Source organism: Colletotrichum aenigma (genome assembly GCF_013390185.1).
Source record: "Colletotrichum aenigma strain Cg56 chromosome Unknown KSG_Cg56_contig01, whole genome shotgun sequence".
NCBI lineage: Eukaryota > Fungi > Ascomycota > Sordariomycetes > Glomerellales > Glomerellaceae > Colletotrichum > Colletotrichum aenigma.
In genome coordinates this window covers 3195789-3218717 of record NW_023500907.1, presented here as the reverse complement: position 1 = coordinate 3218717, position 22929 = coordinate 3195789, and the positions used below count along the sequence as shown (strand labels likewise).

The 22929-nt window shown below is 51.4% G+C and overlaps 8 protein-coding genes across 8 annotated transcripts; 3 read left to right on the top strand and 5 right to left on the bottom strand.

The window, feature by feature from the left end:
- Nucleotides 1–2954: 2954 nt before the first annotated feature.
- On the bottom strand, nt 2955–3782 carry CGCA056_v000872 (uncharacterized protein; the record flags this gene model as incomplete). The annotated part of the gene is made up of 3 exons (XM_037316133.1): nt 2955–3041; nt 3348–3453; nt 3634–3782. 3 exons carry the CDS (start codon nt 3780–3782, stop codon nt 2955–2957), a joined length of 342 nt encoding a protein of 113 aa, XP_037185396.1.
- An 829-nt stretch (nt 3783–4611) lies between these two features.
- Nucleotides 4612–5555, top strand: CGCA056_v000871 (uncharacterized protein; the record flags this gene model as incomplete). Its single annotated transcript, XM_037316132.1, has 2 exons — nt 4612–4879; nt 4939–5555. 2 exons carry the CDS (start codon nt 4612–4614, stop codon nt 5553–5555), a joined length of 885 nt encoding a protein of 294 aa, XP_037185399.1.
- A 448-nt stretch (nt 5556–6003) lies between these two features.
- On the bottom strand, nt 6004–6617 carry CGCA056_v000870 (uncharacterized protein; the record flags this gene model as incomplete). Its single annotated transcript, XM_037316131.1, has 2 exons — nt 6004–6310; nt 6427–6617. 2 exons carry the CDS (start codon nt 6615–6617, stop codon nt 6004–6006), a joined length of 498 nt encoding a protein of 165 aa, XP_037185398.1.
- Nucleotides 6618–9658: 3041 nt separating this feature from the next.
- On the bottom strand, nt 9659–11231 carry CGCA056_v000869 (DNA-dependent metalloprotease WSS1-like protein; the record flags this gene model as incomplete). Its single annotated transcript, XM_037316130.1, has 3 exons — nt 9659–10826; nt 10877–11048; nt 11099–11231. The coding sequence occupies 3 exons, from the start codon at nt 11229–11231 to the stop codon at nt 9659–9661; spliced, it is 1473 nt and encodes a 490-aa protein (XP_037184349.1).
- A 306-nt stretch (nt 11232–11537) lies between these two features.
- On the bottom strand, nt 11538–13756 carry KEL3 (Kelch repeat-containing protein 3; the record flags this gene model as incomplete). Its single annotated transcript, XM_037316129.1, has 4 exons — nt 11538–11807; nt 11862–12101; nt 12152–13642; nt 13706–13756. 4 exons carry the CDS (start codon nt 13754–13756, stop codon nt 11538–11540), a joined length of 2052 nt encoding a protein of 683 aa, XP_037184350.1.
- A 1680-nt stretch (nt 13757–15436) lies between these two features.
- On the top strand, nt 15437–17036 carry DGAT2A (Diacylglycerol O-acyltransferase 2A; the record flags this gene model as incomplete). The annotated part of the gene is made up of 2 exons (XM_037316128.1): nt 15437–15676; nt 15732–17036. 2 exons carry the CDS (start codon nt 15437–15439, stop codon nt 17034–17036), a joined length of 1545 nt encoding a protein of 514 aa, XP_037184347.1.
- Nucleotides 17037–17615: 579 nt separating this feature from the next.
- Nucleotides 17616–19110, top strand: APN1 (DNA-(apurinic or apyrimidinic site) lyase 1; the record flags this gene model as incomplete). The annotated part of the gene is made up of 3 exons (XM_037316127.1): nt 17616–17964; nt 18025–18636; nt 18689–19110. 3 exons carry the CDS (start codon nt 17616–17618, stop codon nt 19108–19110), a joined length of 1383 nt encoding a protein of 460 aa, XP_037184348.1.
- Nucleotides 19111–20709: 1599 nt separating this feature from the next.
- BOT2-2 (Presilphiperfolan-8-beta-ol synthase) lies at nt 20710–22353 on the bottom strand (the record flags this gene model as incomplete). The annotated part of the gene is made up of 10 exons (XM_037316126.1): nt 20710–20785; nt 20841–21058; nt 21115–21148; nt 21195–21284; nt 21339–21501; nt 21558–21570; nt 21632–21786; nt 21835–21853; nt 21914–22040; nt 22097–22353. The coding sequence occupies 10 exons, from the start codon at nt 22351–22353 to the stop codon at nt 20710–20712; spliced, it is 1152 nt and encodes a 383-aa protein (XP_037184345.1).
- Between the last annotated feature and the right edge of the window lie 576 nt (nt 22354–22929).

The window sequence follows — 22929 nt, the reverse complement described above, 5'->3', positions numbered from 1 at the left end:
TCTAACTTAGCCTATATAATATATAAGGTAGTAGCTTTCTCCCTTAATACCTCTTCTTTAGCTACCTCAATATCTTCTAAATAGGTAGCTTTATCTAATAAACAGTCAACTAAGATAGATTAGCCCTATACAATAATAATAAGTATAAATAAACACCTATAAGTATAAACAGTATCTACTACTACGTTATATAATTACCCTAAGTAAGTATATTTACTATAAACCTTACCCCTAGGTAGAAGCTTATAGCGCTTCTTAGAAGAATAATAAAAAGAATAAGGTATATTAATAATAAAACTAAACTTAGTAATATGTAGTATATAATTATAATAATAAAAAGTAGAGGTAGTATTTAATTTTAATTTCTAAATATAACCTAATATAATATTAGTATTATGAGTAAATTAGGAAGTATAATTAATAGATCCCTAACCTAGGACTAATAACCTACTTATATTAGGTCTTAAGGATAAAACCTTTAGAGAGGGGACCTAATATTATAGCCTATAAATAAGAATAATAGCTAAATAACCTACTTAGGCGTTAAGTAGCTAAGATAAAATATTTATACTATAGGATAATAGGAATAATAAGGACTTACTTAGAATAAAAGAATTATAGTATAAGTTATATAAAAATAAGATAAAAACGATTAGTAGAGTATAAAAAAGAATACTTAGTAATTAGTTAGTTATACTAACTAATTATAATTACTTATATACTTAAGTGATTACCTAGGAGTAGATAAAAGATATTATTTAGAACTTATATATAGTATAACCTTAAGCTAAGCTTATAGTTAGACTTCTATAGTTCTTTAGTAATTAACTTTATATTTATCCTTAGGGATATTTTCAGCTTACCTTTACTGTAAATCACTCGTTAAGCTTAAGACTGATCACCTTAGCCTCTAAAGACCTAATCTACTATAGCCTATAACCTACGACTATAACCCAGTATACTATTAGAACGTATCAATCCCTAGCTTCTGTTAGCAGACCCTACTATCAGATAGCTGACTATAACAAGTTACTTATAAAAGTATATAAAGAGAACATAAATTACTTTAATTAAAAAAAGTAAATATCTCCTGTTTTATATTATTTTAATTCATTATACTAAAACACTAAAATAATACCTCACTTACTATTTCTATAACTACTATTGTAAGAATAATAATAGTTTTATTTAGTTATTAGAAATAAAAAAGATAATATTTATATATTTTAAAATAAATATTCTTTTTTTTAGAACTATAATAAACTTAAGTAATATTATTATTCTATGAAGTATTAGTATATGTTATCTTCTACTAATATAGCTATAATAATCTAATTTTTTTTTAAAATTTAATAAATTTAAACATATTACTAAAATATCTAAAAAAAAGTAACTAATAATTAGTATTATAAAATAAACTAATTAAGCTATTTAAAATAAAGAAACTTATTAGTAGAATTTAAAGTAATATTATAGTTTAATAAAGTAATAGTTAATAAAAGTAGTTAAATATATAGGGGGTAGTTAGAGTAAGGGGGACCTCTTATATATCCCTAGTTATATAAAAATTTATAAAAGAATTCTTCACAAAATGCCTAGAGACTAGAGTCCGGAAAGCAGGCCGCGAAAAGCGCTGTACGCAAGTGGGAGGAATTTTCCTCTTGGACTGGCCACATAGTGTCCCTGGGGACTTCACAGTAGGTACGAATCCAAGAAAGCGTCAACTTGGCTGAGTAAAAGAGTCTTCACCGGCTTAAGAGAACTTAGATATATGCCTTGTGCATCGTCGACGAGTTGGTCTTGACTCCTTGAGACTCCGATGTTGATCTCACGAGGTTCAGCGCCAGCTGCGCCGTTTCTACACGCCAGGTCAGCGAAGCTCTTGAAATCACACAAGATTTAACTTCCTGCGTCTCATAAGTGAAAATTCCACAGCGTTCATAAGTGTATCATTAAGGTAAGGCCGGCATGAACTCATACAGCGAAGACAGAGGTAAGAGAGAGAACGACTGAGCTGTCCATTCGTGTCTGCAGCCCGGAAAGGCCATGCCAGCTTGACCTTTGGACCAATTCAGACAACACGCCTGATACTGAACCGCAGTACGCACGATAATGTAGGCCAATGCGTCCCTTTCCTTTCTCCTTTCCCCTCACGAGTGTACTTAAACATCACCAAGGCCCTACGCAGCAAATTGAAGAACAAATCATACTAAATCTGATCATCGCACTCTCGCAACTGCCACCGCAAAAGTCGTGGCTGGGGTTTACGAAAGCCGGGTACCTGATATGGGAAGCCAACACCAGCAACCTCCATCGATAATGAATACCGGATGAATAACCAATGAGAGCCGCAGGGTGGTAGACATGACGGACGTTGATCCCGAGACGTTACCTGGCCCTCTCGGCATCGAAAGTCACAGGTGCCATTCGCCTGCCTGAGGCTGGAAATGACTCCCCATCCTGCCAGAAGGAACAGAATCAATCAGAGAAGACTATTGTCAGGTCTCCGAGACAGCCCAGTCCTTTAGACCTTAAATACTGGCATAACATTCAACACATTCAGCACCAACAGCAAACGGACACCTAGCAGTTCAGTACAACCAGTATGAAATTCGTCGTGCCATCATCTCGGTGCATGTTGTTACATCCTTGGTATACACATACACACCTCGCCTCACCTCACTAATCCAAACATACAAACCCCACCCAAGCCACCTCACTCACAGTGACCCCGGAAGAGAGGAGATGAAAGAACCTGTTTGTTTGTTTCGGGACGTCGATTCGTGAGCCATTGTGCTGCTGCTTTGTTGTATTTGGTGCTTTTTGTGTGTGTGCTGTCCACCCTCAAACCCAATCCATCCATGCCCCCCGCCTCCTGTCGCCGCAATTACCACAATGTATCCCTCACTCTCCATCCTGTCGCTTCCACGAAGAAAACCGGCTGCTGTTGTTTTTTATTTTCTCTTGCGCTCGAGGGCATCCATCTTCTCCTCCAATGCCTGGACGTAGTTGGTCACGCGCTGGACGGCGGCCTGGAGTGACTATAGCACAGAACTACCGGTTAGCTTTTCTTAACCCTTCAAAGCGCTGGAAGTCAGAAGATTGAAGACGAGAAGGAAGTTCTCGAAAAGAAAGAAACACAAGAAGCGCCACACTGGAAGGGCAAAGTCTACTAAAGAAATATGGGAAAATGCCCCCTTCTGCAGCGTGCAAGAAAAGAGATGTTCAACCGGCTCCTCTGAAACCCTCGGATAGAGGGGGAGAGAAAGACAAAGAGGAGACATGCAGAGAGCCGGCGCGGGGGCACATCGGGAGTCAGAGAGACAATATCAGATGCAAAGACGCACGTAGATATCCTCCGTCAGGAGCTCGTTCGAGGTCTTGTATTCTTGGAGGAGGTACGAGTAGACGCCGGCGCCGGCGAGGGAGCTGCCGAGGAAGAAGCCGAAGAGACTGCGAAAGCATTGAGGTCAGCGCTATGTCCATCTCCTACGAAGCCCGAAATTATATGGTGGCGTCTGCGACTGCGACCTGCACGTGAGGCCAATTGAGCACCCCTAGCGGGCATGACGTAGGGCAGCTAGGGGCGAACTCGACGAAGCTCGGCCGGACGGGGGGAGGGAGGACACTCACCCTCCACGGAAGGCACCGACGGGTTTCCGGGCAGGCAGAGGAGCGGCGGCGGCGTCGCGCAGGGCGGAGGAGGTCTGGAAGGAGCGGGCGGCGCGGATGGGCAGGCCAGAGGCGCGGGGGAGCGCGCGGGAGAGGATGCGGGAGGACATTGTTGCGTCGTGTCGTCGGGCGTTCGATTCCGGGAGGTTTCGTGTGCGTGCGACCGGGGCGAGAGGTGAGTTCTGGTCGCTCACGAGGTTTGCTCGATTCTGTGTGTCGTAGTGAGGAAGAAGAAGATAAAAAAAGAGCTCGCAACCCGGTGGTGGAGGCAAGTTGGGATGGGGGGGTGTGGTGTATGCGATGGAGGTTGGAATTGCAGGTTCGGGTCGGTCGTAAATTGGGCGGGAGGGAAGCTATGGTTCGGCTAATGCTTGTTGCGCAGGTAGGTCGTCGGTGCTGCTTGTCCCTCTGGCTTGGCTCTGCCGCTGCGCCGCCCATTACCTCAGGTACCGTTGTCCTCCGTCAGCGCCGGCCACAGCGGGATTAGCCGGGAAGCCATTGGGCACAGACCATTGGTCAGAAATTTCGAGGTTTTTCGGTGTCTGGGGGGATTTGCTGTCTGGGGGTGGTGGCTTCATGGCCCAGTGAAGGGGGGTTCGGAAGGGGTGCTTCTCTTACAAAGCTCCGGCACATGGTCGGCGTTTTGCGACCTGGGAAAGACCATGATGACGTCTTATGGGTGAATGATCGAATGGCAGTTGCATAAGCGTCGAAATTGGGGAATTATTCTGACTTTTCACAAAATATCTCTTCTACGCACTCATTAAGGAGCTCTCAATTGTTGTCGCCAGCCACTGCTCATTGGCCAAAATTACCCCATCAACAATTTCCTCTCCTCTGATTCGTCACAAAAAAGTCGAGCTTCTTGACCACCTACCGAGACGTCCTGCGCCAACGACTAACCTTAACACCTACACACCCAACCCGGAAATCAAAAAGATGAACAACTTCGGCGTCTACGAGCTCGCAAGCACAAAGACGACATCCGCCCCGGGATGGGCCTACGTTCCCGACACGGGCGTCAACCCCGCCGCCGCCGCCCTCCAGCCCGCGAACCGCAAACGCGCCGCGCGCACCAAGGCGAACCCCTCCGCCTCCGACCTCAACGTCCGCCAGGAGGCCAAGATCCGCAAGGAGCTCGAGGCCTTGGACAAGGACTGGGGCAGGGACGCGACGATTCCCATCCCGGCGAAAGGGGGTAGCAGAGGTGAGCTACTTCCTTTCCAAGTAAATAGACACCGCCGGCTGACCACAAACGACCAAAAGCAGCCCAGACAAAAAGCACACCCAACGTCCGCAAGATCCTCCAGTCCCAAAAGACATTCTCAAACCACCTCGACGATCACCTCGCCCACATGTCCCACGCAGAAAACACCCCCGCGCCGCACCCGAACCAGCACACCGCGAAGCCCGCGAACAAACCACCCCACCCGAACCAACACACAAAGCGCAACGCCGCCAAGCGCTCAAAGACATCCACCCCGAAACCCGCACCCGTACCCGTACCCCAGCCAGAAGACGTCGAAATGATACCCGCACCGCCCGCCCTCGGGGATTCTTCAGGCGGCGGGCCGGTCCTCGCGCCCTACGACAAGCCGCTCCCGCCAGCGCACCCGGGCGACGAAGACCCGCTGCTCGTCTCCCGCGTGCCCGAGCCCCCGACGGACGAGGAGCTGCGCTGGCTCCTCGCGCAGCCGATGCTGAGCTTCTGGGACGCGCGGGCGGAGTGGGCCGACGAGGACACGCGGTACCCCGAACGAACGTTCTGCGAGGTCTGCGGATACTGGGGCCGGGTGAAGTGTATGAAGTGCGGGACGCGGGTGTGCGCGCTGGACTGTTTGGAGACACACCGTGAGGAGTGCGCTACGAGGTATGGGTACTGAGGAGGGACCGAGGGATTGTGTTATAAGAACTTGTACTTTTCATGTTTGTCACACAAGGAGGTTCTGGGAGCTTCGAGATGGCGTTTATGATACCCCACATCAAGTTGTTTTGAAAATGGAATGGATCGTTTTGACTTGAGCCCGTGGATTGATTCATCAGTTCCTAACGGAATGCTTTTGTACATGTAAAGACGACCTTCTGGCCACCGTGATATATACAGCCGAAGCTTCAACCAAGCCGACCACGGCTCGAATCCTCCAACAGGTATCCAGATCTTCTACCGTCCGAAGAGCCGAGCCACGGCACAGCCAGAGCAAGAGTTCCTAACCAAAGAAAACCCTCCTCGAGAATATAAAAATGTGTCGAACAGAGAAAAATGAAAAAGATACACACGCCTTGCTCAACGTCCCCTCACCCGCCGCCAAAACATTTAGGCTTGAAGCTGTATTACAGCTCGCCAGACGGAGGCATGGCCTCGAGGATAAACTCGACGTCGCCGGAGGTGGCACCGCCGGAGCAGGTAGCGCGGACGCTGCCGGTGGGGCACTTGTCGCGGGCAGCACGGACGCACTGCTCCCACTTGTTCTTGGAGATGTTGATGGTGGCGCCTGCGGTTGTGGGCTTGATGGTGAAGCGGGCGGAGCCGGACTGGCCGACGGTGGTGGACGGGTTGCCCTTGCAGGTGGTCGCGGAGCCAGAGATGCCGCCGCAGATGGCGAGCTCGGCTGAGTTTGCGTCATGGGAGACGATGTGGCTGGGATGTGTTAGTACGTGATTGTCCAGTGTAAAGATGTAGCGGGTATCGGTATAAGTTGGAAGGTGGGGTTCGGGCGTAATGATGGGAGGAAGTGGTGTAAGTGAAAGACATACGCGTTGCGGTCGATGCACGTCGCCTCCAACACGGCAGCCGGGTTGACCTCCGTCTGGGCGCGCATGCCGAGGACCTCAAAGTGCTGCTGGGGCACGGTGAAGCGCGGCCAGTGACGGTGCTGAGCCGGGGCGGCGAGGGCGGCCGTTGCGGTGAGGAGGAGGACGAAGGTGTGGACGAGCATGGTGAACATTGTTGTTTGCTGTCGTTGATGTGTGATAGTCTCGAAGTGTTTCGGGTTTTGGTGTAAGTGAGGTTGAGGTTCTGAATCGTTCTCGAACAAGCCACTGATTCTCGAGTCCTTCTCTGCGAGATCGTTTTGTTTCGTTTCGGTTGCGAACTCGGAATATCTCCTTTCTTTTTCTTCGTTCAGGTGGCTTGACTTCACTCGCGATGGTATTTCGAGATTGACTGAAAGTTGCTGGGACTCGTTTGGATGCTTGTCGAAAAAAGGGACAAGGTCAACCTCTCAGGAGGGAAAGAATGGAAAAACGGATCACAGATCGTCGGTTGGGAAAGAAAGAAAGGAAGTGACGGTCAACAGACTGTCTTGTTTGCGTGTTTGGCAGGAAAAGAATGTGGGAAAGTTCACAAAACAATTCAAAGATGGAAGGAGAGAAGAAGGAAAGGGAGCCTGGGAAAGGAAGCACGATGAAGGAGGAAGGGCAAGCCACTAAGTAGTGGTTAGCTTGTAACACAATCTTCAAAATTTCTCCTTCCTTCCTTCCTTCCGTCCCTTGGCCCTTTCCTTCCCGCTCACACTAAAGTCTGGGATCTGGGGAGGGGAGGGGGGCGTGGCCTTGGCTCAGACGATGGTTATTTTCTTGCAGTTGAACTCGTTTGTCTGTTCAGGTTCCCAAATCAAATCACGCCAGACCCCGGTTCCCAGGTTTTTTTGGACCGGGCTTCTCCATGTTTGCGCAATGAAAAGGGTGGCCACTGGCAATCGGACTGATGGGGCCATGCCGATATGGGATGGAGTCCACCCCCTACCTGCCTCCCCTGTCGGGAAGGTAAGTCAGACGAATATTGTTCATCAGTCATGTTGTACCTGCTGTAACTGCACAGATGGCGCTGGCGTACCTGCGATACGCACGCGCAAGCACAAGATCACCAATGGAGAATTCGAACCGCGCGGACGTCGAGCTTCTGACGACACGCATCGCTCCTGCGCGGCTGTGGAGAAGGGGAGCCAGGTTTGACTTGACACTTGGCGTGGACTCAGAGAGAGGTCGTTGCGCGATGGTGGCTTGGGGCCGGCAGCTTCGAAAGTCGCAGGTTCACGACCTGTCTTTTTTGGCAGGTTGTCCCCATTAACCTTAGTACCGTTAGGCTAAACCTCGAGTCACCACCTCATTGGGCCTGGAGCCCAAGGTCAGGGGGGTTCTTTAGTTGCTATCCCGGATCGACGGTTGGCGCTGGGCTGGTGCTCTCGGCGCATGAGGTTCGACAGGTTCGATACCGGACGGTGCGCGTGCAGGGGTCTTCCTCTCTGGACGTCATGTCATGGGCAGGAATTCAGACGGGGGCAAGGGGACGGTGATGAGCGCAACCGACGTCGAGCACGACACTGAGAGTTGCGGAAGGTCGGGAAGCGGAAAGGGGGAAGGGGAGCAACACAGGAACAAGTTTCGGTGATCACTCGCAAGGCCAGCAGGCGGCCACAGGCGTTGCTCACAGGCGGGCCAGTTGTCTTCGGCGGCGCCCATCCGGAGTCGCAAAGTGAAACATGGGCCCCCCATGCCGTTCGGTTCAGACGACGAGGTGCCATTTTAAGGCTTCTGAAACTCGAGCGGTGGGGCCATCCCGGTATTCCCGCGAATCTCCACCGTCTGACAAGAACACTGCAGGCTCGCACTTGGGTCCCTCCGGCGCGGTAGCGACTACCACCTACCGCAGTCGTGCGTGTGCTCCGGGGATGCGAAGAGGGGAAGAGGAATCGGGCCTCGACCTCCCTGTTTTGGGCTAACTAGTTTCGCGATCTCGAACGTTGGAGCTATCACCAACCACAAGTGCCGCGGGGTGCGCGATGATGTGACGAAGGGGATAGCGAAACCCTTGGCTGAGGCTTAAGACAGCTTGGCTTTCCCGTTCTGCTTTGCTCTGGTTATTGCGTGCCTGGGTTGGTTGGCTGATTTGTGGTGGCTGATTAGCTGTAGCTTGTCAATAGGATGCGCCGCGATATAGAGCAGATCCCCGAGAATAGGCACAGAGTGCAATCCATCTGTGACAACCATGCTGAAGTCACGTCTGTCCAAGCTCGCTGATCTTTTGTTTATCAGACACCTTGGCGAACCTTGAAAAACCCAAAGTCCCGCACGCGCCGTCCAAAGCTCACAGCATACTGGGTTGTATTCAATTGTCATCGAGGAGGCGGCGCAAACGAGTTCGTGCAAACAAAGTACCGAGAAGCCCTTACAGGAGGAGGTCTTGGCCCTGACAATCCCGAACAACTCCTCCTTTGATATTTCTTGTTTCATTCTCCTTGGCTGCGATAGAAAACTTGAAAATGTGTCCTCTTGGCTTTTTGGTGATTGTGTGTTGTGAAAAGAGCCCGCAAGCAAGTCATTTTTCGTAAGACCTTGCGAGAAGAACGTCGATTCGGCAACGCAGCGCCGGTCGGTATTTCGCAACAGCCCACTTCAAAAGGCCCTGCTCCATCGATCGGCTCTGGTCTGGTGGTTCCTTTTTCCTTCTCCATGTTTCGTACAGATTAAGCCGCTGGACACCCCTCTCTTGAACCAGCCCAGGGTGTCGCTTAGAACTTAGGCGAACCGCTCTTCAGCGCACTGCGGACGCTGCGGACGGTCCGGGCTCCATGGGACCAGCCCAGCCGAACTTTACCTGAAGACTTGACAAGTGAGCCTAAAATACTGTCTTGGGCTGAAGCTTTTTTCTCGTAAATTGAGTACGAACTTTTGGGACGGAGGAGGTCATCGTTTCCCAGAATAACAGGTACATAATCTATCGCGAAAGTGAAGGACCCGCTGCCCTGCCAAGAAAATGAGCCTTATGGCCCGTCCCCTTAGTCAGTTCTGCAGGGGGCGGATAGTGATTGATATTAACATGCGTTCATAGCCTCATAGCTCACGACCTTTTCCTTTCCGCCATCCTGGCAATCAGTTTTCCTGCAAGTTGCTCATCGAGAAAGCAACGTGATGCTCTGTTGGCAAAGCACCCAAAAACATTTGTCATGAATCTTCGGAGGCGACCAGTTGCTGGCTTGAATCAGTTTTACTTCTTTCTTTGGCCGCATAATCCGCAGACCCCGAAGTCGCCGGGGTTGACATGTTGAGTGCTATGGCACAGCTCACGGTTGCACCGCCAGGAGTTCGGCACGCTTGCCGGGTCAAACACGTGGGAGCAAATCTCGCAGGTTATCGAGAGGAGCGGGTTCTCAAAAGAGCACACCCCACAGCGGATATACGAAGGCGCTGCTCTTGTGTGATCGGTAACTGATAACGGACGCATCGGCGAGCTCGGACGGCCGGCTGGCAATGGCCGCGAATCGTCATCTGCTTCTCTCTTGACCGGCGGTGGTGCGCTCTCAATCTCCGAAATCGGCACTGGCTCGTCTTCAACGTCTTCTTCCTTTTTGACTCTCGGCGGGGATGCTTGCTTTGAGACCCGATTCGTCGTGGTATTTCGCTTCTCTTGCTTTGGCTTGTGTGGTTTAGCTTGAGCTGCCGATGCCGAGGGCTCGTCTTCGCGTTTAAAACTGAGATGTGTTTGTCGCCACTGTTTGACGGATGCGCGCAGCTCTTGGAGCTCATTCTGCGCATCCTGATCGTCAGGGTTCTCATCCTCGCAGACCTTTATCATCCCGCGACCCTTGCCGTCAAGCATCTTCTTGCCGTCGATATCAACGGCGTCCTCGGACTTGATATCCACCGGGTCGTCCTCGTACTCGCTCTCCGTGCTGTCCTCGTCTTTGATTGTGAAGTCCTCCTGAGGTTCCTTCTTCTGCTGGTCGAAGCGCGCCAATGCTGCCGCTGCTCGTAATTCGCGACCTCTGGCACTCCCAGCCACGCGAGGTTTTGCCTGAGTGCGTTTGCCGCCCTCCAGCTTGACCTTGGTCTCCTCATCCGCACCAAGCGCAACGCCGTTTGCGCCAAACTTCTTGAGAATCCGACGTTCCTTCTGTTCTTTGTAGGAGAGCTTGGGCTTGGCCTTCCTCTTGCGACCACGCGAGCGATATGTTCCGCCACAGAGATGCTCCGGCAGTGGCTCGCTAGGAAGTGCCACGTTGTTCTGGAATTCGCCCGTCTGCAGTAAGGTGCCACGACCCCAGATGCCTTCGCCGGTGTAGCCTCGCTGCCACAAGCCTCTCATTTGCTCTGCGTACTGATTTCTGACGGCCCAGAATGCTCTGGAGTGATTCATTTGTTTGCAGTGCGCCAACCTAGAAGATGGTGAGATACGGGATGCCGCTTTCCAATCGGGCATACGTACTCGTGCATCATGACCATCTGGACATACTCAAACGGAAGCCATCTCCCTGAGCGTGACTTGAGAACCAGCTGCACGATTTCGCCGGCGTTGAAGTTTCTTCCGACAAACTCAGGGTTCGGCTCATACTCTTCCAATGACATCACCGATAGGTGATTTTCTTTCATGATGGGTACTTCTTTCAGTCAGCCAGGTTCCTCGGTCTGCATCATGTGGGAGACGGACAGCATTGCGCCGCAATTCTCTCCAGATAGTCCTGGGCGATTTTCTCGCCTGGGCCCTTCAGCGGCTTGATGAAGATGATGCGATCATTTGGGTGCGAGCGCTTCGCGTTGAGCCGTTGAATGCCGATCGGCATGGTGGGCTGAAGATGAACACAAACGACAGCTTAATCTCCAAACCGCAGATGTACGAAATCCGGAAATCATGGGATGCCAAATTGCGGAGTGCTTGGCTGGTTTTCTGGTTTCACGCGTTTGCTTGAATTGGCTTTTGCGACAGAGGACGCAGCTGCCTGCGGAGGGGCGCAAGCAAAGACGCGAGGTCACGTGCGACACTTCAGTGCAGGTGCATCGAATCGAAAGGCCAACGCTTCAATATCTCCATTTTGCTATACTGTCAACGAACATTTTCACTATTTCTACCTGGTTGGATATTTGATGAATCATCGTCTCTTTGCACCACCAGATGCATCGCCTCTCTCGGCAAGCGACACAACCTCCTGGATGCCAGCAGCCTCCTGGTCCTCTTCCAGAGCCGTGATCTCCTCTCTGCAATCCCACCATTTCTCCTCACTGAGCTCGAAAGCCTTCGCCTTGATTTCCTTGATGGCGAGTGTCTCTGGTTGGATGTTCTTCCACCGCAAGTTGGTCATAAGAATCTCCTGCCACTCCGCGGTGGTACGAACAAAGAAGTCACGACGAGACTCGAAGGGCTGTGCCGTCGTTAGAAAAAGACGCGATTCCAATGTTTGCGGGGTTTCACTTACTCTAGGATGAGGAAGGCCGTCATCGACCGTCTCCTCTGTCGCCTCTGTATCGTCATCCTCCGTCGATGCCGCCGCGGTGGTTTCAGAACCGGCAACAGACGCTTCGTCGACCTTCTTCTTGCGTTTGCTTTCCGTATGCAGTCTCGGCTTCTCCTCTTCCTCCATTTCCTCATCCTCATCCTCGTCATAGTCGTCATCATCTTCGTCGTCCTCGTCGTCTTCGTCTTCATCCTCGGAATCCTATGCAATGTCAGTATGGCAACGGATAGAAGGTACTCGAGTGCGCTCACGATCCAGTCCTCGACGGGCCTGTTGAAGATCTCCTTGCATCCGTCCATCTTTCCAAGATCCACAGCATACAAATCGTCGAATGTAAACTCGCGATCCTTCTGCTCGAACGTGCCGCCATAGATGTAAAGCACATCGTCCTGAACGGCAAGCTGAGCGTTGAACCGCTGATGAGGTAGCTCCATGGTGATGGGCATCTCCCTCAAAGGCTTAACTTCCTCCTCAGGCTCCTCCTTCTTGTCGAGTTCCATGTCCTCGGCATCCTCCAAAGACTTGCCTGTCTCCAGAGCGGCCAGCTGTTTGAGAAGCTCTTCCTCTCGATCCTGGGCTCTGTTGCGGCGGCCACTGCGCTGTTCAACGACTTGCTTCTTCTGTTGACGGGCCTTGCGGAGAACCAGCGGGAAGAAGCGATTACGCTCAATGTTCCACGCAAACAAGTCCCTGAAGAACTCGCTCTCTATGCCCTCTTCACTCTGCTCCACGTCATGCACACCTCCAAACAGAATGCCACGTCCCTTGTGCCATGTCATGGTGGAACCCGCGCGCTTGGGGTTGGGGGCATTGGCAGGCTTCTTGCGACGTTCCCAGCGGACAACGGGAGGAGCGGTGGCCGGTGAGCCTTCAGCGGGCAGAGACATTCTGAGGAAGAAGCAGTCATCGTGAACCATGGGTTTCAGGATGTTCCTCTGCCCCTGAGCAGAGCCCTTGGCTTGCTTGTTGGCTGCAACCGTGGCCTTGACTCTGGAGTAGCCTCCGTAGAGGACCGCTCCCTGCTCGTGGGGGAGCAGTGTGAAGGATGATCTAGGGTCAGGCTTCAACTGAGCCGGAGGCAACGTTGGGCTGAACCACGAGAAGTTCTGGGTATCAAAGATCCACAAGTCGGCGAGATACTTGGTCTGGTTTGACGTATCTTGGAAACCACCGAACAGAATGATGTACTGCTTCCAGTATGTCAGGCGGTGACCACTTCTCGCCGAAGGTGTCTTGCCCTTGCATTCAATCTTTGTCCATTCTCTCGTGGCAGGCTCCAGGCGCCAGAAGTCCGAGTAGTGGTGGAAAGTACCCTGCTTCGGCGAGGAGAACTCTCCGCCAAACAGGTAAATGTGGTTCGGGTTGGAAGCCCGAGTCCACGCATGTCCGGAGCGCGGCAGCGGCGCATTCGGCGACGTCACGGTCCTCCACTCATCGCGGTCAATATAGTAGATGTGCAAGTCATTGAAGAATTGCGCCAATGCACCGTTGAAGTACTCGCCACCAAAGAGCAGCAAATTGTTGCGATCACAGGGCGAGGCCATGAGTGTGGAGGCAGAACGAGCTTTAGGGGGCGCCTCAGCCACGGTCTCGGTGATCTTGAGAAACTGCTCCTGCTGCCTCTTGTACTCCTCAAGCACTTGCTCGAGATCCACGTCCTCAGCATCGCTGCCCTCGAGCTTCGCAGCCTTGGTCTTGGCCTTCTTTTCACCCTTGTTGGCTTGCTTTGCCTTTTTTGCGGCCTACTCCATGTCCAAGTTAGGCAAGGTGGAATAGAAGCTTGATTATGTTGGTGAGGGACGTACTGCCTTGGCCGCCTTCTCGTCGCTCTTGCCGCCCTTCTTAGCCTTGGCCATTTTGGGTGGTCTTAGAAAGTGCAGTGATAAAGTGCGGGCAAATTATTGTTGACTTTTGTGACGTCGGCGGGGTGAATGGTGGGATGAGATGATGGTGGGGTTCATCACGCTGGAAATTTTCCTGTCGAGTGAGTGAGGGGCAAATCAGATTGAGCGTACAGTTCAAATGTCCTCGCAATCACTGTGATTTCCTGGCATTGGTACATGTTCTGTACAGTGCGAAGATATGCTATGGGTTGTTGCGAAAGATGTTGGGTATTCAGAAGCAGCCCGTCAAATGTGATCAGCATTCGCTGGCAAGATTCAACGATTATAGTCACTTTGAGGTATTTGAAAAGAACACCGTGAAATAAAGGCGACAACTTGGACCCAAATAGGCTCTGAAGAAGCTTCAGCGTCGCGTGTCTCTGCCGTCCAAGCGATCCCTTAGATAACAGGGCGCCTTAGCACGGGCCGGATGCTGACAAGATGGATCCCAGAGCTGTGAAAGAGGCGCTTTAAACTGTCTTGTCACATGCCAGAGTTCATCCCCTCCGCATGCTCTCTACAGGTACTTGAACATGAAAACGTGGCTGTTCTTGATTTTGCAAAGATAAACGGGCAACGCGGCACGCTACCAGTAGCCAAGAACTTAGGCCAGCGCAGTGCTGTTGCGAATCAGGCAAGTTTCAGACCAACAGCTCAACAACATTAGTCCAAGACAGCCGTGACGATCGGTCTGGAGATCTGCTGCAAGGGCCAATTGCAACCTGGAGGTTACTGTGGTAGGAGACCTCTTCGATGGTGTTGCTGAACTTCCATTCGACTAAGCTGCCGGCTGGATATGCACAGAAGCCTGCCGGCAGGCGCCAGAACGTTTCGTGGCCAGGATCTGGAAGACTCGCAAGGACACACGATGGAAGCCAAAAGCCACAATCACATGTCAATGGGGAAGCTCATCGTACCCAGTTGCTGGGGTTGTTGATAAACATGCGAAAAGCATAGTGGGATTTGTGCATGTTATGCACATTTTATGCAGATAACCCTGCATGCAGCGCAGCCGCAAGCCGGCATGTGGAGCCTCACGTCATCGCCATTGGCGGGAGCTTCGGGGGTACCGCGACCAGGGCAGCAAAGCTGGCTCGCTCGTCTCACCCGCTGTCGGCACCAGCAGCCAACCTGAACTTCGTTTCGCAACTCTTCTGCGTCTGCCACTTCCACCACCACCACCAATACGACCAGCGCCACAACCTTACACCCTTGCTCTGTGTGCATTCCTCGAACCGCTCCCTCTTAGACTTCGGACCCCGTGCGCCCAAAGTTTCCGATCACTGCTGGTCAAACCCTCGCCCCTTACTGAGAACAGGCCGTGGGTCTGCCGCTAGAAGTCGACCGACTCCGTTCACAGACGCCATCGCCCTGCGCGTCTTTCGTCCCTCGCTCCTCGTTCCTGGGCAACCCGGCCTAGCTTGCGCCGTCGAACGCACGTCTGTCGCCGTCTGAGCTTCGGCCCTACCGCCATCCGACGCCGACTCAGCCATGTCTAGCATTGGGGACACGGGGAAAGTGGCTGTCAGTCCAGGTAAGGGATCACCCACATAAATACCATTCTTCCTCCGCAACACACGCTTTGTTACACGGTTGGCCATTGCATGTCTTTGAGCGGAGCAGGCACCTGTCATCACGAAATCACAAACAGCCATGCCAAAGAACAAGAAGTCGGCTCGCTCCAAGTCGCCGTCCAAGAGGGCTGAGCGGAAGCCAAGCAACCCTCAACTGGCAGCGCAATCGGCCGAGGCAGGGAATCGCAAGATTAACGTCGTTGCAGAAGCTCCAGAGCTTGGGCCATCACAGCCAGCAACCACCGAAGCCCCGAAACCTACCCCCGAGAAACAAGAGAAGCAGGAGAAATCTGCTCCCGAGAAACAGGAGAAGCCCACAGTAAGATACAGTGCGGAACAGTCAAGCTGTAAGCCCGGCTGACATTCACATCCAGAACCTTCATGAAACCCCAAAGAAGGAAAACCGAGATGAACGAAAAGCGACATTCGCAGATGTGGCGAAGGGCAACGTCGACGATGATAGTAACGGACACTCCCCTGACGCAGAGAGGAGCTTTGGAAGCGAGGGCACCGCCGACGAGACATTGGTCGACGGCTTCGACGTAGATAAGCCAGAGTCGACTACGGTGAAGAGCATGGACGATGACGAATATCCGCGTCTCTCCCTGGCTGCGTACGGAAGGAGGAACAGTCATCGATACGGCTGGAAAGCTGGTGGCATTAGATTTGCACCTCTCCAGGTCCCCTTCAGTCGCCGGCTGCAGACGGGAGCCGTTCTGTTCCACGGTCTTTCCATCCTGACATTTGTCTCCATCTTCTTCTTCCTCGCCGCTATCCCTTTCACATGGCCGCTCCTGGTTCCTTACCTGATTCATCTCTCACTCTCCAGCGTCGCATCCGACGGCAACCTCAAGTACCGCTCGGAATGGCTGCGTTCGCGCTACATCTGGAGGCTCTTTGCAGACTACTACCCGGCTGAGCTGCACAAGACTCACGATCTGCCACCTACCAGGAAGTACATCTTTGGCTACCACCCCCATGGAATCATTTCGCATGGCGCTTTCGCCGCTTTTGCGACCAACGCTCTTGGTTTTGATGAGCAGTTCCCGGGAATCACCAACTCGTTGTTGACTCTTGACAACAACTTCCGCATCCCCTTGTACCGAGACTACATTCTAGCGATGGGTGTCCGATCCGTTTCTAAGGAGTCGATCTGGAACACTCTGAGCAAAGGCGGCCGCAATGGCGAGGGTATGGGCCGCGCCGTTACCATCGTCGTTGGCGGAGCCAGAGAATCTCTCGAGGCTCAGCCCGGAACTCTGAGACTGATTTTGAAGGGCCGCAAGGGTTTCATCAAGATGGCCCTGCGAACTGGAGCCGATCTGGTGCCTGTCTTGGGCTTCGGCGAGAACGACCTCTACGATCAGCTGAGCCCGAAGACCCACCCCTGGGTGCACAACTTCCAGATGTTCGTCCTCCGCGTCTTCAAGTTTACCTTGCCCGCCCTTCACGGACGTGGTATTCTCAACTACGACGTGGGCATGATGCCTTACCGCAGACCTCTGAACATTGTCGTTGGAAAGCCCATCAAAGTCACCACGCCACCCTCTGCTCAGCCGTCACAGGAGGAGATTGACCGCTTGCACGAGCTGTACATTGCCGAGCTGCAGAAGATCTGGGACACGTACAAGGATCAGTTCGCGCCTGAGCGCAAGGCCGAACTTCAGTTCATTGCTTAAGTCGCTACACTCTCGAACATTGGACGGAACATCCTTTTCACCCTGTATACAAACTTACTATTTTAGTCGTATGCTGCCGGCCAGGAGTTGGTCAGAGGAGAGTCTCAATTTTGCTTGTGTTTTGGCGCCCGGAGGTCAATTGGGAAAAAGGGGGGCAATAAGAATAGGAAATTTGTAAGCCTGGATAGAGGCAGTTTTCATCACTATCAATAACCGATATAAATTGCGAAACGAAGCCGATGAACATCTGAAGTAGTGAAACGACTCTGCACCGTCGCGCCTTCGTCTGGTCGCGATCATAACGCAGCTGCGGCCTGCAAGAGGAACGTGGGGTGCGGCGCTGAGCGGCAGCTCGAGCTCAGGAGCAGGGGGCTGTTTAATTGACGTCACATGACCACGTGGAAACTCAATCGCGTCTGACGCGTCGACTTGACCTCGGGCTTTTTGAGCTGACAACCAGCTTCTTCAATTGCGAACTCGACCAAACCTCCCGATCTCGCCGACTACACTCAGCTGTCAAACTGACTCTTTCTTTTGTATCAGTCTCGGCTTTTTATCAGACTCACAACAGAGGAGAAAATGCCTCCTCGTACGTCGGCTCGCAGGAAGGCGCAAGCTGTCGTCGAGACCAAGGTCGAGGAGAAGACCACCACCAAGGCGACCGGATCCAAGAGCGCAACTGCTACTGCCGCCAAGACCAAGACCGCTGCAGTCCCCAAGGCAACTCCGAAGCGCAAGGTCGAGTCGGACGACGAGCCAGAGGAGTGTGGCAGCTGCGCCGAAGAAGAGGAGAAGCCGGCAAAGAAGAGGAAGACCGCCGCCAAAGGCAAGGCGAAGAAGGACGACGACATGCCTCTCGCAGACAGAACAGCCGTTTCTTCGTTGAAGAAGGCGATGTACATCGGTGCTCATGTGAGCGCTGCAGGAGGTACGGACAGTTCTCGGCTCTCCTATGACGATCCTTTATGACTGACGCTCTTCTTCGCAGGCGTGGATAACTCGATTCAGAATGCCGTCAACATCGGCGCCAACGCCTTTGCTCTCTTCCTCAAGTCCCAACGCAAATGGGAAAGCCCGCCTCTCGCGGCCGACGCCAAGAAGAAGTTCCTCGAGCAGGCAAAGGCAAGCGACTACGACGTCGGCGCCCATATCCTCCCGCACGGGTCCTACCTCGTCAACCTTGCGCAGGCAGACGCCGCCAAGGCGAAGCAGGCGTATACCAGTTTCGTAGACGACCTGCAGCGCTGCGAGCAGCTGGGCATCAAGCTGTACAACTTCCACCCGGGCAATACGGGAGGCGAGGCGAGGGAGGAGGCGTGCGGGCGGATTGCGGCTCAGTTGAACGCGGCGCATAAGGCGACGAAGAGCGTTGTCACGGTGCTGGAGAATATGGCGGGCGCGGGGAATGTGATCGGCACCAAGTTTGAGGATTTGAAGGAGATTATCGACAAGGTTGAGGACAAGAAGAGGGTGGGCGTGTGCATTGATACGTGTCACGCCTTTGCGGCGGGTTATGACTTGCGGACGCCTGAGGTGTTCGGGGAGACTATGAAGGAGTTTGACGAGGTTGTTGGGAACAAGTACCTGAAGGCTTTCCATCGTGAGTTGTATCTACAGGTGACGGTCAGGAACAAGATACTGACAAGGGATAGTCAACGACAGCAAGGCACCCTTTGCCTCGCATCGCGATCTCCATGCCAACATTGGCACCGGCTTCCTCGGTCTGCGGGCGTTCCACACACTGGTCAACAATGACGCATTCAAAGACATGCCGATGGTCCTGGAGACGCCAATTGATCGTAAGGACGAGAATGGGAAGAGTGTCGAGGACAAGAAAGTGTGGGCGGATGAGATCAAGCTGCTGGAGAGCTTGATTGGCATGGACGCGGAGAGCGACGAGTTTAAGCAGCTCGAGGAAAAGCTGCAGAAGCAAGGAGCCAGCGAGAGGAGTAAGATCCAGGATCAGGTTGACCGCAAGGCTGCCAAGGATTCTAAGAAGGGAACGAAGGGCACAAAGAAGGCGCCTGCGAAGGGCAGGAAGAAGAAGGTCGAGAGTGATGAGGACAGCGAGTAATGGTTTTGCTGTGTCAGTGTATCAATATGTATTGTTAGGGCGCGTGGCGTGTGTACAGGAATACCAGTGTCCGCGGAAGGACTGCAGGATATGGAATCTACTCAATGATGATCCTTCCCCTAGGCATGATATGGTCGGTACAAATAGTAGAATCCTGTCGTTGTTGAAATGCCGTAGAATATGCCTGCAGATAACAAAAATCCTGTCCAGGCAGTCATCAATCTGCATGAGGAAACAAGATGGTGGTTATCAATGAATGGGCCTCGATCGAGGACCTAGGTTCATCAATCGGTCACTCTGACGAGGCTATAAAAGTAGCTTGCGCTTACCAAGATCCCATTGCTCTCTCGCAGGCCCAGTGATGGCTGTCGAATTCGACGGGACCTTGCGTCATAAATGCCCCTCTCGACACCACTCACAAGGGCTAAACTCTCACATAGCATGACACTTCAGCCACATTCCGTCTTTCGCTTTCGATAGGTCCTGTCGGCTGTGTATTCAAGATCAAAAAACATTGGACACCGCCTTGGACATGTTCCACATGGGTCATCGAGATGGAACCTTTGACCTTCGGACGGGATGTCAACATAGAATCCATGTAGCTAGACATAGAACGATCCAAGGCAAACATTCTTCTGGAAGAGAAGTCGTAGAACAGCTGCTATGTGGTCATTAATAGCGAGTCTCGACGATGTCGAAGCAGGTGTGTGTCCACGCTTTCCCCATGGAAATAGAGAGGGGAACTGGTAGGGCGAGTATTACCTGTATATCGACAAGTAAAAGGCGGCCATCGTCGTTCCGTTCTTCATCAAAACCAACCAATTTATGGTCGATTCTCATGAACAAATACTAAAAAGCTTCAATATAAATCCTGGCGTGCCGGACCTCAGATCTCTTCCCCCGACGACAAAAGCGAATGAGGTTGGTGGACGATTGCATCTCAGCGATCTCTCGAAGATAACTACTTGGTCCCTTTTAGACACTAATGATCGCAGTGTCTATTTGGGTGAGCTCTTCTGTGTTTTTCATGTTTCTCATTTCCGCTGTCAATCATTCTGTGAGCATTCAACATCTGATATGGAAATCTATGCCGATCATGCAGAGAACCATGAGCAGAGCTGGGGGATTTCTGAAGCTGGCAGCGCATTTCAGTCTCCGCAGCAAGAGAATGCTCACAGCAAACGATGATGGGATATAGAATAATCATTGAAGCAGATGTATTGATATTGAAGAGCTTATCTACTGTCTGATACGTGATTTCAAGTTTGAGGGTTTGGGGAGAGTCGTACTAAGATCTCGGTCATGGCCGTGGATTTTCATCGATAGATTAGGTCAATACATTTGAGTTCGCGATGCTGTTGCGGCTTCTTCCATTATGCTCCTCCTCGCGTCTCCAAAAATGGGGAACGTGGCTGGTTACGTATGCAAGGTCTCACTTTGAACTTTGATCGAAGACCGCAAAAACAAATATATCAGCGTTATAGTCTATTTCTAGAAACACAAAAGCCAATCTATCTTTGACTCCCTCCACTTGATCAGTTGATCCGCAAACCCAATCTTAGGATCAAACCTCCCACTATCGCTTTGAACTACACAGACCTAGGCAGGAAGCGACATGATGCGAGTCTGACGAATTTCAGCACCCTCATGGCCGAGGTATCGCTCGCTCTTGTAACTAGTAACAAGATCAGTGAAGGCCCAAAATAAAGGATTGTAAGTGAGCCGCTTACGTGAAATGGAGGTTTCCAAGAGCAATAGTCCGGCAGGCCTCAATGTATCTGAGCACTTCCTTGTCCACACTTTCCCCCCAAATTGGCAACTCCGCTAATGCACGATACCATGAACGATAGCACTCCAGTATCATATCGCCAATCTGATCAATGGCTTCCTGTTCACTAAAGCCTTGGGCCCTAAGCAGCAAGATGAGGTTGTGCTCGCCTCCTTGTTCCTGTATGAACCTTTAATCAGTATGGGCTCGCGTAGCATGTAGACTAAATAACTCACCAAGTCTTTGCGATATGACAGGATGTCGTTGACGCTATATTGAGTTAGTAAGATACAAGGCATAAGTCGACTTTACTCACAAGATGACAAGATCAGCAGAGACTCTCTCGCATTCTCGCACAGACGGATGGCTAAGGTACTTTTGTGAGATGTTGATGTCATGAGCGTACCTTCATGGCAACCGGTTAGTAGGTTTATGACGGCAAGATTAGAAAACCTCTTACTCAACCAGGGCAAATGATGGCTCTGTTCCAATCGTAGCCCGTCGGAAGTTCATGTACTCATCAACAGTAAGTGTGAAGGCAGACTGCGAATGTGCCACTTGCACTTGACCAAGAAGTCCATCAAAGTACATCTTGTGGGAAACCTTCCAATGCTCTTGCAAATCTAGAAAAGTGATTTAGTGAGAAGACGAAGCCACACTTGATATTGTCTCATCATACCTTCTGATGATCTCTGTTGATCTGTTAGCCGAGTGAAAACATGTGTGGACGATTTACTTCGGTAAATGACATACTTTCTTCACACGATCCCAGGTCGTCTGAAAGACATATCTGATTGGGTTCTCATGAAGCTGCACCGGTGGACATCGGTCCTCCAGGATGGCCCAGTGAGCATCCAACTCTTCATTCGCTTTGACTGGGTCGTTTTTCAGGTGACCCTCATCAAATTCTACATGGTGTCAGTCGCGTCGAGAAGAGGTACATGAAGAGTACATACGGTCATCAAAGATGAATACCTATGTCAGTAATCAAGGTCAGTCACGCATCAAGAGAAGTGTGACAGCACTGTTACTTACCCAATTGTGCCAGTCGACCATCATGCGAAGGGCCTCTTCGTCAGCATATGGAGCCGAAAGCGCGCACATCAGAGCAAAATCAGCTTTGACGTTCTTCTTGGCTGCGGTCTCATCAAATTGGAACACCCTAGACGACGCCTTAGTTCGAGATGTTTGCAGGAGGGTAGGTAGGTATTGGCTCACTCCTTGATCCAGTTGTCTGCCCCAAGCTTGACCTTCTCATAGTTGGCGTTGACAATAGGTTCAGTTGAGAGAATTGAGGAACATAGATCCGGAATGCGCACGGATTTGCGTGCTGAACTGACACGCCCCTTCATGAAGGAAAGGTTGGAGGAGATGGTTTCATCATCTGATTCAGGGGGTGTGCTCGAGGTATCCGGAGACCCAGGAACGTACTCAGGGGGGGAAGAAACCCCATACTCGCTCGCATTCGAAGACATGTTGTCATGAGAATATTGAGAGATTTTGAATGTTTGAGATACACTCGCGTAGCTCATAAAGGTGTGAATGTCCAGTTTTCGACGATGGTCTTGGGAAAGCACAAATGAGGCAGGAAACTCGAGACCATTATATAGTTGAAATAAGAGCGAAAGGCTGGGGGCTTCATCATTGTTTTTGGTCTGTCTGCCTAACAGCGCCTCCGTGACCCCATTCACAACTTTCTGTCATTTTCTTGGACGCTCAGAAATACTCAAAAATCACAATAGCACCAACACGATATCTCACTAAGGCTGTTGAGCCCCCCCCCCCCCTGCTGGGATCCCCACATCCATCTTTCTTCAGCAGTCGGGGCAACACGGCCCCCAACTGCTTCCTCCGGGGGCGTCAGAATGGAGCCTCTTTTGACCCGGAACGCCCGAACCACAGAACTCACGTCATCTCAACCTCTTGTGCCGCAGGAGTTCGTTGCCCTCAAAGAGGCTTATCTTATCCTTATGACTCGTAAGTTTCTTGGTTTCTGACGGATGATTGCAACTATGGACCGAAAAGAGCTGAACGGAACTAATGTGTAACTT